Consider the following 15250-nt stretch of genomic DNA (forward strand, 5'->3'; position numbering starts at 1 on the left):
CATTTTGCAGCCTAACAAAATAGATATTATTATATGACGATGAATACAATTTTCATTTAAACTTGTTACAGAATTACTAGTTGTTGAGCAAACTGTTTATGGTCATGTGGAAATGCAATGTCTTAATAACTGCATGCTAAACAAACCTTTTCAAAGTTCGTTGATTTTGCCTTAAGCAAACCGTAAAATTTGCAGCTTTCAAGGAAGCCTGGAACAAACAAATAGGGGGAAAAGCTTTTAGAGAAAAAAGAATGTACCCCTCCCTGATTCTAGTCATATAGCATTATACAAAAAGCCTGAGGGTTACATAATTGCTGTAAGAAAAGATTTCTAATTTCGGGTAGGACCAGCAGCAGCTGTTGACTGGTTTTCCACTTTAAAACGCCCACTGAAAACTATATATATAGAAGCTGCAGACTATAATCCACATCCACATCATCCTTTTATCTCCTTTACCTGAGAGAGAGTGTGTCCATTAATACTTCCACCATGTCAGGACGCTTTAGCTCAGGATCATCTTATCAAGTTTCAAGCTCAGGTGGTGGCTACGGTGGTAGCTCCTTTGGAGCTGGAAGCGGCGGTGGCTTTGGAGGTGGTTTTGGTGCTAGCTCCTTTGGAGGTGGAAGCTATGGTGGAGGGTTTGGTGGTGGATCAAGTGGGGGAGCCAATTCTGGGTTTTCTTTCAATGCTGGGGGTTCAAGTAACTTTGTTGGAAATGATAAGCAGACCATGCAGAACCTCAATGACCGTCTGGCTACCTACCTAGAAAAAGTCAGGGCCCTGGAAGCAGCTAATGCTGAGCTGGAGCACAGGATCCGTGAGTGGTATGAGAAGCAAGTAGGTAATGCAGCAGGTGCAGGAGCCAAAGATTACAGCAAGTACTATGAAATCATCAATGACTTGAGGGGAAAGGTAGGTTCTGATGTAATGATAGAGTTAAGAGTGTTGAAATACTAGATTGATGTTAAAATTATATATTTTATAGAAGAACGAAAATGACAATTCACTTCTCAAACAGGGATGATCGAATCATAAGAATTGGCAAATCATCCCAATTTATTTCTTCTGAATAATTTTATATAGTTCTGCTGACGTACTGTTCTGAATAATTTTATATAGTTCTGCTGACCTACTGTATAAAATATATATGATTGAATAACTGCCGGATTAATTGCAGATTGCACAGTTTTGTGTATATATGTACAGGAGAATCCAAAAATTCTCCTGGTTTTCACTTGGTTTGTAAATCAACTTCCTTATCACTACCCTGATCCACTATATTGTACTTTTTCAGTGACACGTTAAAAATATAATTTTACCATTATTTTTTCCTTTTTCATTACTTACAACCAACGTTTACTTTTGTTAAAAAATATATGTCATTTATTTTATAAATGCACACAATAACAGTTTTTCATTATTATTCCTAAGTATAATGCCGCGTACACATGATCGGACATTCCGACAACAAAATCCTGGATTTATTTCCGACGGATGTTGGCTCAAACTTGTCTTGCATACACACGGTCACACAAATCTTGTCGGAAATTCCGAACATACAACACGTATGACGAGCCGAGAAAAATGAAGTTCAATAGCCAGTGCAGCTCTTCTGCTTGATTCCGAGCATGCGTGAAATTTTGTGCGTCAGAATTATGTACACACAATCTGAATTTCCGACAACGGATTTTGTTGTCAGAAAATTTGAGAACCAGCTCTCAAATTTTTTTGTCAGAAATTCTGTCAAAAAATGTCCGATGGAGCCTACACACGGTCAGAATTCCCGACAACAAGCTCCCATCGAACATTTGTTGTCAGAAATTCCGATTGTGTGTATGCAGCATTAATATTATTATTATTATTATGCTCTATCTTTAACCACTTCCCTACCCAGCCATAGTCATATGACGTCCACAGATGGGATCTCCCATCCTGGGTGGACGTCATATGATGTCCTGGTATTCCTGGCCGTCTAGGGGGCGCGCGCGCGCCACCTGGAGCGCACGCGTGCGCGAGCTGCCGGGTTGCTCGGGACCCGGTGCGTGTGCCCGGCGGCCGCGATGTCCGCCGGGCACCCGCGATTGCCCGTTAACCGGGCCGGACCGTGGATCTGTGTGTGTAAACACACAGATCCACAGCCTGTCAGCTCTGAGGAGAGCGATCTGTGTTCCCTCCCCTTGAGCGTCCCCTCCCCCTTCAGTTAGAATCATTCCCTAGGAAACATATTAACCCCTCCCTGCCCCCTAGTGGTTAACCCCTTCACTGCCTGTCACATTTACACAGTAATCAATGCAATTTTATAGCATTGATCGTTGTATAAATGTGAATGGTCCCAAAAATGTGTCAAAAGTGTCCGATGTGTCCGCCATAATGTCGCAGTCATGAAAAAAAATCGCGATCGCCGCTAAAAAAATAAATAAATATTTTTTTTTTTAAAATGCCATAAATCTATCCCGTATTTTGTAGACACTATAACTTTTGCGCAAACCAATCAATATACGCTTATTGCGATTTTTTTTTTACCAAAAATATGTAGAAGAATACGTATCGGCCGAAACTGAGGAAAAAATTTGTTTTTTAAAAAAAAAATTGGGATATTTATTATAGCAAAAAGTAAAAAATATTGTGTTTTTTTCAAAATTGTCGCTCTTCTTTTGTTTATAGCGCAAAAAATAAAAACCGCAGAGGCGATCAAATACCACCAAAAGAAAGCTCTATTTGTGGGGAAAAAAGGACATCAATTTTTTTTGGGTACAACGTCGCACGACCGCGCAATTGACGTTCAAAGTGCGACAGCGCTGAAAACTAAAAATTGGCCTGGGAAGGAATGGGGTGAAATTGCCCGGTATTGAACCGGTTAAGCTGAAAAGTGTTGTAGGGCTTATGCACATTATTTGCTTTGCATACTATAACATTTATGGTTTGATAGACTAAAGACAGGAGAATTTTTGAAAATAGATCTGTGAAGGGAAAGCAACTGAAAAAATACATGTTTTAAAAGACTGTACAGTTAACATACAGCTATCGTACTAAAAAATAAATAAGAATAAAATAATAATATAAATAGTGAAATGGCATAAACAATGTTGAAAATAAAAATACCAAAAATAAATGTAAATGTATAATCCTCTAACATTTCCTCATGGTTCTAATGGTTTTCCATTCTTGGAAAAACTCAATTGTATTTTACCAGATATGGCACCATGGCTACACAATGCAAGCAAATGGCACAGATACTGTATTCAACAGACTTAAAGAGGTGATCCGCCTGGGGAAACAAAAATTAAAAGTCAGCAGCTACAAATACTGTAGCTGCTGAATTTTAATATATGGACACTTACCTGTCCAGGGAGCCAGCACCCGCCACCCGAGTTGCCACCACCATCACCACTAAGGATAAATGGCAGTGAAGCTATTCGGCTTCACAGCCAGTTCCCTACTGTGCATGCGTGAAGCACTCTGCGCTTTCTAACTGGCCCGGCGGCAGAGGAAGGAGGAGGGGGGCTGAACTTCCGAGGGACAGCGCCGTGAAGGGCGGGGGGAAGCAGATAAGCGGAAGTTCCACTTTTGGGTGGTACTCCGCTTTAAGCCAACAATAGATTGTTCGAATCTCGGCCAGTTCAGCAGGGACTGGACGAGATTCGATCCATATATGGGCAGGCTGATTGTACCCAAGTCGATCCATAAATCAACTTGGGTACAACCAGCAATCAACTTGGGTACAACCAGCATGTCGGATTTTTAGAATGTGATTATCGCTGTGTTCTCCCAGCAGGGACAGCTCCCCGCGAAATACACCCCCCCCCCCCCTTTACTGCCGGGAGAACACTAAGGCTCCATGAGAGGTATTACCCCATCAACACTGACAGTGTTGAATGCGATTTTGTTGTTGCAGAACTCGCATCACCTATGGCCTGCCTTATGATATGTGATATGCACATGCTCTCAACATAGATTCTGTTAATAGACAAAGAAAAATAATTAGTAGGATGTCAACTTCTGCAGTGCAAGAATAGATTGACAGTGAAGGTGAATGATGACCAGGATCAGTGTTTGCACAGTGTACAATATTAAACAGTTTACAGTAAATAATTTATATTAGCAACCTTAGGCTGGGTTCACACATATGCGAAAAGGATGCGGCTTTCCCTGCATTCAATTCACATGACAGGTAAGTGTGACCAGCTCTCAACAGAGCCGGTTCACACATGTCCAGGGCGAACTCGATCCGGATTGAAAAAGGGTCCGGTGCGTCTTTGGGCCCGGTTCATGTGTGAATTCAGGCTAAAATTCAGACCAGAATCGCACCTGAAACCAGTGTACAGGAACGCAGTTCAGGTGTGATTTCCAGTGTCATACACCAAAAATTTGCACCTGAACCACTGAACGAAAACACACCAGACTCTTGAAGGTATCAGAGCATTTGCACGAGTACAAGTACATAATGAATGCTAAGTATCGCCACCGATACCGATATCGTTGCAATGTAATTAGGATTACTAGAGGCATTCCTATATGTGAAATAACTGTATTTTACCCTCCATTTTAGATCTTAGATGCCACTGTTGGGAACTCCAGGATTGTCCTGCAGATTGACAATGCCAGACTGGCTGCTGATGACTTTAGATTGAAGTAAGTTAAACAGAAGATCTATTTTTATGTAAACTAAAAATGTTAATATAGTTTGGACACACTTTCAAGAAAGATGTCAAGGTGCCGAGCATTGTTTCTTTCCCGCATAATAGTTATGTGATTGTTAAGATATTACTATTAATGTACCACAGTCAAAAAATAGCTATGTTGTCACTGTGACAATTGAGTGCTGTTAAGACGGTATGTCAATACATTTTTTGAGCTGTCTGTAATTTTTTAGCCAGCTGACAATTAAATAAGGAATTTTGAAGAGGCAACCATGCTACAAAGATATTTCATAGAGTACTGTATGTAAGCTTCATTCAGAAGGCTGAACTCTGATGAAAGGCTAAAGCCACATTTTTTTTGCCCTAAAATGTTCAATGAACCCCATATGTAGTATATTTTGAGTGCACACTTGCATCCCAATTGGAAATATGAGTATCGATACAGTGTGCAACAATTTATAGTCATTTGGTTTGATTTGAACTACTGTTTTCTCCCTAAGATATGAGAACGAGCTGGCTCTCCGCCAGAGTGTGGAGGGTGACATTGGTGGCCTCCGCAGAGCCTTAGATGACCTGAGCTTGTCCAGAGGAGACCTGGAGATCCAATATGACAATCTGACAGAAGAGTTGGCTTACCTCAAGAAGAACCATGAAGAGGTGAGTTCATTTTCATTTTATCAAATTTTCCTCACCTGCAATGGCTCACGTTCTACCGTCTATAGAACAGTACTGTCAATTTGCAGTCATAACTGCTGATATAAAGCATGACTAGACCCCTAAACAATCTAACACAGTCATCTGGGCACCACTTAGGTCAGAGAGAGGTTTTATACTGCCTGATAGAATGAGCCCACTTTTTAAAAAAATATGTAGCCTGTTTTTCTTTATATTTTTAATCTATGTACCTTTCTTTGAATCATTTAACAACCCTAACATAAAATATTCAGCATAATATTTAAGGCATAAAAACCTGTGGACTTCCTGTGGTGCTTCTTTCAAAGCTCAAAAAAACACAGTCGATTATTGAGCACAAACTTTTTACTTTAAAAATAAAATGTCTGCCTATGTTGACATTTGTACAAATATTATACAAAGTCTTAGAATATTAAAACATAATGTTCAGAATCAGGCTTGTCAAAATAGCTAGTGCTATAAAAACTGTGCGTTAGTATTTATGGCTTATTATTAATTATTCGATTATAACAGGTTTAAAATAATTTTCTTAGAACATCAGAAAATGTCACATAATCTTTTCTTCTATTTTTACCTAGGAATTGCAAGTCGCCAGAAGCAGTGCTTCTGGCCAGGTCAATGTAGAGATGGATGCTGCTCCTGGAATAGATCTCACTAAGATTCTGAATGACATGAGAGAAAATTATGAAACCCTGGCTGAAAAGAACCGCCGAGACGCAGAGGCATGGTTTGCCCAGAAGGTGAGATGGACATCTACATATAAATGGAAATGTAATAGAGCCTGTACTGTCGCAGTAACCAGCATATTTTGAAAAAGGGGGGTAGGGGGAAGAAGATGCAGTACAATTTAGACAACTTTCACACGGGCGTTCCAATTGGGCTTTCCAATCAGTTTTTCAGGAGGACCTGAATGCAAGCTTCATGCAGGTCTATGGGCAGGCAGATGTAAATAGACTTGTGTCTGTTTACATCTAGCTATCTCTGAGTCCACCCAGGTCCAGAAAAAATAAACATCTCCAGACCTATATGTGAGGAATTGGAGATAACCTAATATAAACATACAAGTCCATTTATATCTGGCCACCAATAGATGCAACACAGGTCCGCCACAATTCAGTGTCAAAATGTGGACAAAAACTGAACATGCACAGATGTCACAAAAGTGACATTGTATTTTGACCCTATTATAGCTGCCTAGAGTTCAGCATTAAATCTAAGAATACCAGCGCAGATGATCCTTGCCCTGGATAACACATGCTATGTCTAATTCAAAAGTCTTTAGATTTGAGGAGGTTATTGCTTCTGCCTGTCATTTCTGGCTTCATTTTGCAATATGGTCACATATCTTCTTCATCCATTATCGTTTCAGAGTAAAGAACTGAACCAGCAGATCTCAGCCGGTGTGCAAGAAGTGCAAACAAGCAAGTCTGAAATCACTGACCTTAGACGTGTCCTCCAAGGCTTGGAGATAGAGTTGCAGTCTCAGCTGGCAATGGTATGTCAAATGAAGTGCATATAATACAGCCAAAATCTAAGAACACCTTATATGTACGGACAGGTACTTTTGTCTATTTCGAGATATGGAGCTTTTATCTAGTAGGTGGAAGTTTTTATACAAAATCTAAGTACCAGATCATCTAAGAGGACAGGATCCATTCTTATAAACCTAGGAGAGATTTACATGCTGCCAGCCATTTTCTGAGAGTTCCTGTCCAAGTTAAACGTACTTGGCCAAAAGCTTGAAGACCCCTGACCATCACATGTACCTGTATATGTTTACATTATTGGGTTCAGGTATTTCCAGTGAATGGTACAGACAATGCTTTGACCAACAAAGATATTTTAGATAATTGTACACTTTTAACTATGTGGCAACAGTTTGGGAAAATCCTTTCTTCTGTTTCAGCATGACTGTGCCACATTGTAAAATAAGTCTTCTTGTTCAACATCAGTATGCTTTTTTTGTCTGCATGGACATGCATTTCCACAGACACACGCCAAAATCTTGTGAGAAGCTTTCCCAGAAGTGTGGAGGGTGATATACCCACAAAGAGGGGTGAAACTTCATTGATGAATGGCTTTGGCCATATATGTAGTATAGATGTATGAAACAAAATGGCAATCTGTAAGGATGATAAACTTGCTAGTTTCTATTTTATTTAATAATATAATGATTGGAATTGGATACACTGTTTAAATCTATTGGCTACATTTCATATTTCTATGAGAAGTACTAAAAATGCGCACAAAAATAATACCATGATTACACTTTTTTTTATTTTTAAGAAAAAATCCCTTGAAGACACCCTGTCCGAGACACAGGGCCGTTATGGAGGACAGCTCCAGCAGCTCCAGCTTGTCATCAGTGGGCTAGAGGAGCAGATCTATCAGGTCAGATCAGACATAGAACGCCAAAGCATGGAGTACAGAGAGCTGCTCGATATCAAGAACAGATTGGAGATGGAGATTGAAACATACCGTCGCCTGCTAGACGGAGAACTGGGGTGAGTGCCTAAAATAAAGTACCTTGAAACATTGTAGAACCAATAAAGGACATGGATATATAGAGAATAGTAAATAGTAAATGTAAAAACTGATTTTCATTTGTATATGTATAAAGTTGCCCATAGATTTAGGGGGAGGACTGAAGGCACAATTCAACGATCCATGAGCAAAACTCTTGACTGGTTTCTGCATGAACATGTATTTTTGATCAGACTCAGCATAAACATCAAAAACCCAAAAGAAAATGCTGCTGAAAGCCTGCCATCCGTCTATCTCTGCAGTGTCAGATGCTGGCTGATGGACCTCGTCAATGCTCCCCACATGGAATGAACAAACAATGACATAAGCCTTCACAAAGCTTTATTATTCCAGGACTAGCTTACCCAGATCAACTACACCCAGAATTCACCCGAGTTCACCCAGATTAATGCTCACTTTGAATTGTTTCACCCAAAAAGGGTTTAATAATAATAAACGTCTGTGATCAAACCTTTTGTGGGTTAAACTTGTTGGAGTGATGTCATGAAGATTCCTGATTTCTCTCAGGGACTCTATAGGTGAGATCTCCATGCTTGAGTTCCTGGTTCTGTACACCTGCTGTATTCACTATAAGGTTTTCCCAATCCCCCTGTTGTATTTTTCATTTATTTTAAGGAAAATGCAACAAGAGATGCTAGAATACTCAAACATGGGTGGAAACAAACAAAGCTCCCAGATGGACAGGAGCAGAGTTAGCAGTAGATATAAGAAGCCAGTAGCTAATGTAGTCCATCAGGATCTCCTTTAAATGAAAATCATTTTTTTTTAAAAAGCTGCCCCTTCAAAACTTATGTAGAGGGGAGCACCAAATTCTTAGACTATGATAATCTAAATAAAGCAGCTGGACACAGACTTTGACTATGATGAACATTTGCCAGTCTTTCTTTCTAATGAGATTTAAAATCATTTCAGTTATGTGTTGACAAGTAAAGCTGGTCAATGGTCATAAATAAAAGAGGGCTTGGACTTGTCATGGAGAGGAATTGCAAAGAAAGTCTTGGCTTTTCACATCTTTCACTTCCAGTTGACCTAAGTAATATATTTTCACAACTCCATACCAATTTTTTTATCCAGGCAATCTTCTACCTCTAAGTCTTCCACGGTGTCTTCCTCTTCCTCTTCCTCATCATCCGCTGCAGCTGTACCAGTAAAGACAGCATCTATTGATGAGAAAAAAGGTAATACTTTCCTTTGTTCCACATTCTCACATTCAGGCTAATGCCACTTCATAAACTTGTAGTAGTTATTTTTCATAACTGTTTATTTTTGCATCCGAAATTGTTAGGCCCCTTTCACACTAAAAATAGCATCTGCAAAGCGCCCTGAAAGAGCCGGTCAATGCACTCCAATGTGAAAGCACCGAGAGCTTTCACACTGGAGCGGTGCGCTTGCATGGCGGTCTAAAAAGTCCTGCAAGCTGCATCTTTGGAGCGCTGTAGGAGCGGTGTATTTACCACTCCTAAAGCGCCCCTTCCCATTGAAAACAATAAGGCAGCGCTCCAAACCCGCCTGCAAAGCGGCGCTGTGGCTCCGCTTTGCGGGTGGTTTTAACCCTTTTTCGGCTGCTAGCGGGGGTTAAAACTGCCCCGCTAGAGGCCGAAAAGCTCTACCAAATATAGCGCCGCTTTACCGCCAGAGCCCAACGCTTCAGTGTGAAAGTAGCCTAATTCCCAAAGAATGAATATTCAGTGAAGAATTGCTGCTGCTACTGTGAAAGACAATCAGAAGCTAGTGATATTTTTTGAAGCACAGTTCTGCTCATGTATAGTGTATGCCAAGCTAAAACCTTTTTTTTAGCTTTGGATAGCGTGGATAAGGATTAGAACCCCCTCCTCATTGGCCTACCTTTACATAGGCTATCCCCCCTTCAGTCCATCTTGAATCCTGCTGTCAGACTCATCCACCTTACCAACCATTCAGTGTCCAGTACGCCTCTCTGACAATCCCTCCATTGGCTTCCACTCACCCAGCAAATAATATTGAGAATACTAACAACCTAAAAAGCCATCCACAGCTCTACCTGAAGCTACAACACCAACCCTGTCTCAAAATACCAAACCATTCTCTTTAAGGCTGGGTTCACACCGTCGTGTGGTGCAGCTCACAGCAGGGGTCTGATGCGTCCCTGTTCACTCTTTCAGGTCTGATTTCGGTCTTGGGCTGAATTTGGACCTGAAACTGACCCGAAGATGCATAGGACTCCTGTGCAATTCGCTTCGGAGGCACTCTGGAGATCTGTGAACCAGCTCCATAGAGAGCTGGTCACAATCTCCTGGCATGAGAATTGGATGCGGGGAAACCCAAATCCAATTCGCAATAGTGTGAATCCAGTCTGAGACTCCCAAAACCTCCTCCCCCCATGCTCACCTCCAGGACTTCTCCAGAGCTTCTTCCATTCTATGGAACTCCTTATCCACCTCTATCCACCTTTGACTATCTCCTACTCTATCCACCTTTAGAAGATCCCTGAAAACTCATCGCTTGAGAGAGGCCTATTCTGCCTCTAAAAAACTGTACCTTTTACTTACTCCATCAGCTCATTCCCAACAGTTATTTATTTTTTTATCACCCTCCCTTTTAGATTGTAAGCTCTAATGAGCAGGGTAAAAATAAATCCTGTATAATAAAAAAAAATAATGTTAATAATTAATTTTTGTTTCTATCTGTTAAAACCTGATCTGGTCAAGGGATCAACAGAACCCTGGATAACAGTAAAACATAACAAAAGTTCCAATCTTTCCCCTATCTGGGCAGTGGAGACCTGAGCCCACCCACTTGTGTGACATTAGTGAATAATACGTCTTCCTGCTTCTCATCCTGGCCAATCAGGAAGCGGGTCCTGAGACACGATTGACCAGGAGTCTTAGGACAGGTCTCAGGACCTGCCTCTTGTTCGGCCCGGAGGAGAAGCATCCATTGGCCCGGCAGCAGCAGTCTCTTCTAGGAGCCCTAGGATTTAGCAGTGCACCACCACCTTGTCCTCCTCCCTGCACCTCTACAGCAGTATAAGGTAAGGCCATGGATCACGCCCGAGGGGGGGTGGCGGTAGTGTGAGAAGATTGCCGCCTTTCAAGCGCGGGGGGGTGTAGTGCGTGTGGATCGCCGATTGATTGAGAGCCATGGCAGGGGGGCGTGCAAGCGAGGGGGCCAGGTCTGTTCCCCCCCCAAATTTTGACCACCAGCCGCCACTGTATCTGGGACAAACTTACTAATACTGGGACTTTAAATGCTTGCTGCCCGCCCACTGTCAAATGACGGTGGAGCGGTGCAGCTCTCGTTCTGGGACGACGCCATATGACGGCATCCCAGAACGGCCGCTCTCGTGCGCCCGCGGGGGTGTGTAGCGCAGTGATCGCAGATGCGCCGTGTTGCTAGGACACTGCGCAACCCGATCTCTGTAAGGAGCCGCATCTGCAGCTCTTTAACCATGTGATCGGCTGTGTCCAATCACAGCCGGTCACATGTAAACAAGGAGATGCTGGTAATCGGCTCTCCTCGCCTAACACTGACAGAGTGTGAGGCGAGGAGAGCCGATCAGCGGCATCTCCTCACAGGAGGACATCTAGGGATGTAATTAGGGCATTGATCATCAATGCCCTGATTACAATAAATAAATGCAGTGTTACAAAACAGTACCCACCAATGCCAGCATATAGTGCCCACCAGTGGCAGCAATCAGTGCCCACAAGTGCCACCAATCAGTGCCCATTAGTGATGCCAGTCAGTGCTGGCAATCAGTGTCGCCCATCAGTGCCACCCATCATTGCCCATCAATGCCCATCTGTACTGCCTATCCGTGCCGCCTATCCATGCTGCCTATCCGTGCCCACCAGCGCCGCCTATCAGTGCCACCTATTAGTGCTCATCAGTGCCACCCAACAGTGCCCATCAGTGCCAACTATCAGTGCCCATAAGTGCGGCATATTAGTGCCTCCTCATCAGTGCCACCTCATCAGTGCCCATAACTGCCGCCTCATCAGTGCCCATAAGTGCCATCTCATCGATGCCCACCAGTTCAGCCTATCAGTGCCCATCAGTGCCACCTCATTAGCGCAGTGAAGGCGAAAAATTACAGAGCTACAAAATTTACTGACAAAAAAGTAAAAAAAATGTTTTTTTCAAAACTTTGGGGGTTTTTTTTGTAAAAAAAAAAAAACCCAGCAGTGATTAAATACCACCAAAAGAAAGCTCTATTTGTGTGAAGAAAATCATAAAAAATTTGTTTGGGTACAGTGTAGCATGACCGCCCAATTGTCATTCAAAGTGCGACAGCGCTGAAAGCTGAAAAATGGCTTGTGCAGGAAGGGGGTGTAAGTGCCTGGTAGGCAAGTGGTTAAAGTCCAGCATGCACAGATAGGCCATTAGCTTTATTAATCTCTACATGAGACAAACCTTTATTTTAAAAAACATTTATAATTTATTTAATACAGCAATAAAAGATTACCCTTGTGTGTGCGCATAACGTATAAACTCAATAGACCACATACAAGCGTCTTCTCATGAGTTATTTGCAGACCATAACTAAAACTATTATTGTCAGTCATAAATTAGTTATTTTTTTGTCCATACAATGGGTCATTGCAATTTGTGACAAAAAAACACCGCTTCTTCAGGATGCCAAGTTTGTATACGTGTGCTCTATCCAAACTCAAAGAAAAAAAGGTTGTGCTAGATGTACACTTTATTCGTGAATTATTGCTTACATACAGAATACTGCAAAAACTTAAAATACAACATGCAGTTTTTAAACCTCAACTCCAGCCAAGACTTTTTCTTAATGTTTTTGGGAACAGGTGGAACCAGATAAAGCTGCTTTTTTTATTACGGTTTGTGTTCCCACTGGGGAGATTTCCCCTCACTTCCTGTAGGGACGAAAATGGGGAGGGATTAGAAGCTCCTTCATGTTATTATTCCTGTCTGTGTATTCCCGTTCTGACAACTGCTCCCCTTGATGTAGAGGGCAGCAAATCAGAAAACATCCCCTAATAGTGCTATCGACAGAAATAAAAAGTAAAAAAAGTACCTATTTTTCCCAGGTCTTTCCAAAACTAAAAAATTAAGTTAAGCTTTAAATTGAGTAGATTTGAATAAAACAAAGAAAAGAAAAAAAATAGCAAAAATTGTACAGTAATAAACAAATGACAAATCTGCAACAGCATTTTTGTGAAGTGACGCTTTTACATTTAAGCCCCAAACACAGGGCCAGAATGTCGGGAGACATTTGGCCGGCTTCTGTCGGACGAGCATGCTGGAAAACTGACTCCCGACAAGTGCTCTCAGCTAATGGCAGAGAGTGCCGATCAAAGTGTTCTGGCGGGGGGGGGTATCCCCTGTCAGAACCCAACAGCTCTGCTGTGAAATCGCTGAACTAAAGTTGCATGGTTAGTATAGCGGCTCTGACCTGAGCTGACTAATAGTGTGTAACCGGCTTTAGTTCATGAGACAAGCGGAGTCAGCCTTTGGCTATCCAGTAACTGACCAACCAACTTTTGAACAGATGCCAAAAGCATTAAGTAGATAATAGAGCAGCGTCCATAAACATTGGAAGCCATCAGATTTCAGCTTAATAAAGCAACATTATCTATAGATGAATTCTGATTGCTTCCTGTAGGTTAGTGTTGCTTGCTTCTTGATAAAATAAGTGTACTGGAGCAGAACTAAAGCATGCCCTGAGCCATATTCCATATTCTGTGACCAATGGTCATTGATGCCTGGATGCCCTGCTAAATTCAGAATGTGTCAGTTAACAGGAACTCTATGACTTATATGACATAACCAAGTTAAAAAACACTCTGTTTTTGATAATTGCCAACAAATGTGTGAAAATATAAAATACAATATGTTTGTTTAAATGATTATTATTGCGGGAACTTATAAAGCCCCATCAATTTACGCAGCACTTTACATATATAGTATATTATACATTATCAATAGATAATACTTAGATACTGTGCTGCCCAAATTTTCTATTGTTTAAATAATGTATTATTATTTTTAATAATGTAACTGTATCTAACAGTTACACTATTGGATAGGTGACATCACAGAAGAATACTGCTGCCTATAGGTTGCAGCATTTATCTGCAGGCTCAAGGCTGTCATTTTTAACAGAAAAGCCTTGAGCCTGCATTTCTGGAGCTGAAATCGTTTCTCAATAGGCTTAGCAGGTGGTGTAGGCTATTAGAGATAGGCATTGTCATGAGAATGTCACTAATAAAACTAAGGTTTGGGCAGATACCCTGAACACTTTGCCTATGAACCACAAATACTCATCTATCGTAGATGCAGGGAAAGCATTGAAGTCTAAAGGAGGGATAAACAAACTGTTATATACAAGGGGCACATTTGCACATTGTACATTTACAAATATTTGGGGGTAGAAAAAAATCCCCATCGCAGGTCCTCTATTACATCAAGGCCCCCATCAGAGTCCCTCCTTAATCAAGTTCCCCATCAGAATCTTCTTTACATCAGGGTCCCCACCACAATTCCCCCTTCCATCAGGGTCTCTATTGAAGTTCCCCTTCCATCAGGGTCCCCCTCAGAGCCCCCCCATCAGGGTTCCCATTACATGGGAGGGTTGACCCCCCCCCATTGACCCTAGCTGCGGGCTAAATAAAATCTTGTGATCAACCAGATGGGGCCCACGGACAGTAGCATGATGACCCCTGGTCTAAGGCATATAAAGGGGCCTGAAATCACCCTGGGAATCCTACCATAGCGTAATTTTGAATACAGACAGAAAATGGGATCCAACAATAATGCAATTTTCTGATTATGATTCCAGAACAAAGCAAAACCAGAGTAGTGAAGACCATTGTGGAGGAAATAATTGACGGGAAGGTCGTGTCCTCCTCTGAGCAGAAGGTTGAAGAGAAGATGAATTAAGATGAAAGGTCAAGATTTTCTTGAAGAGCAAATTGGGACTTGTGGGGGTGCAAAGGGCTAAGCATTGATTCAATTTTCCTTAATGTAAATGTAATCTTTTACAAAATTCTTGAGACTAAATAAAAATCTGTTCTGACTGCTACATTGCGGGTATTCTTTTTTCAAATCGTTGGTGTTGGGTCATCAAAAGCAGGACTTATTACACATGACAGTACAAGATGGGCTTTCACTTTAGTGACTAAAGGACAAGTACATTTTGAATATGCCCAAAAGAACTTCACCCTCCCCCCCACCTTCTTTTTCTGTTTCTGACACCTCTTTTGGGCTGAGAAGTCTGTCTACTGCATCAAAAAACAGCAGCAGAGATAAGGAGTATTTTGAGACTTATTACATCTGATTGGGTGTTTACAACCCTTTGGGGGTGTATTTTTTGCAAAGTTGCAGAGCTATTCATCCCCTGAAACTGCATGTAAGTTTGTGCTGTT

The 15250-nt window shown here is 41.6% G+C and overlaps 1 protein-coding gene across 1 annotated transcript; it reads left to right on the forward strand.

Moving 5' to 3' along the window:
- Positions 1-409: 409 nt before the first annotated feature.
- On the forward strand, positions 410-14881 carry LOC141114327 (keratin, type I cytoskeletal 47 kDa-like). Its single transcript, XM_073607943.1, has 8 exons — positions 410-912; positions 4550-4632; positions 5141-5297; positions 5912-6073; positions 6703-6828; positions 7620-7837; positions 8952-9055; positions 14665-14881. The coding sequence occupies exons 1-8, from the start codon at positions 490-492 to the stop codon at positions 14763-14765; spliced, it is 1374 nt and encodes a 457-aa protein (XP_073464044.1). The 5' UTR covers positions 410-489; the 3' UTR covers positions 14766-14881.
- Positions 14882-15250: the final 369 nt, after the last annotated feature.

Source organism: Aquarana catesbeiana, linkage group LG12 (assembly GCF_042186555.1).
Source record: "Aquarana catesbeiana isolate 2022-GZ linkage group LG12, ASM4218655v1, whole genome shotgun sequence".
Lineage (NCBI taxonomy): Eukaryota > Metazoa > Chordata > Amphibia > Anura > Ranidae > Aquarana > Aquarana catesbeiana.

Bases quoted from the DNA above. Each gene is read 5' to 3' on its own strand.
- LOC141114327 (XM_073607943.1), top strand. From the start codon at position 490: ATGTCAGGACGCTTTAGCTCAGGATCATCTTATCAAGTTTCAAGCTCA. The intron at 5,298-5,911 runs GTGAGTTCATTT...ATTTTTACCTAG, and splicing joins TCAAGAAGAACCATGAAGAG to GAATTGCAAGTCGCCAGAAG. The intron at 6,829-7,619 runs GTATGTCAAATG...TTTATTTTTAAG, and splicing joins TGCAGTCTCAGCTGGCAATG to AAAAAATCCCTTGAAGACAC.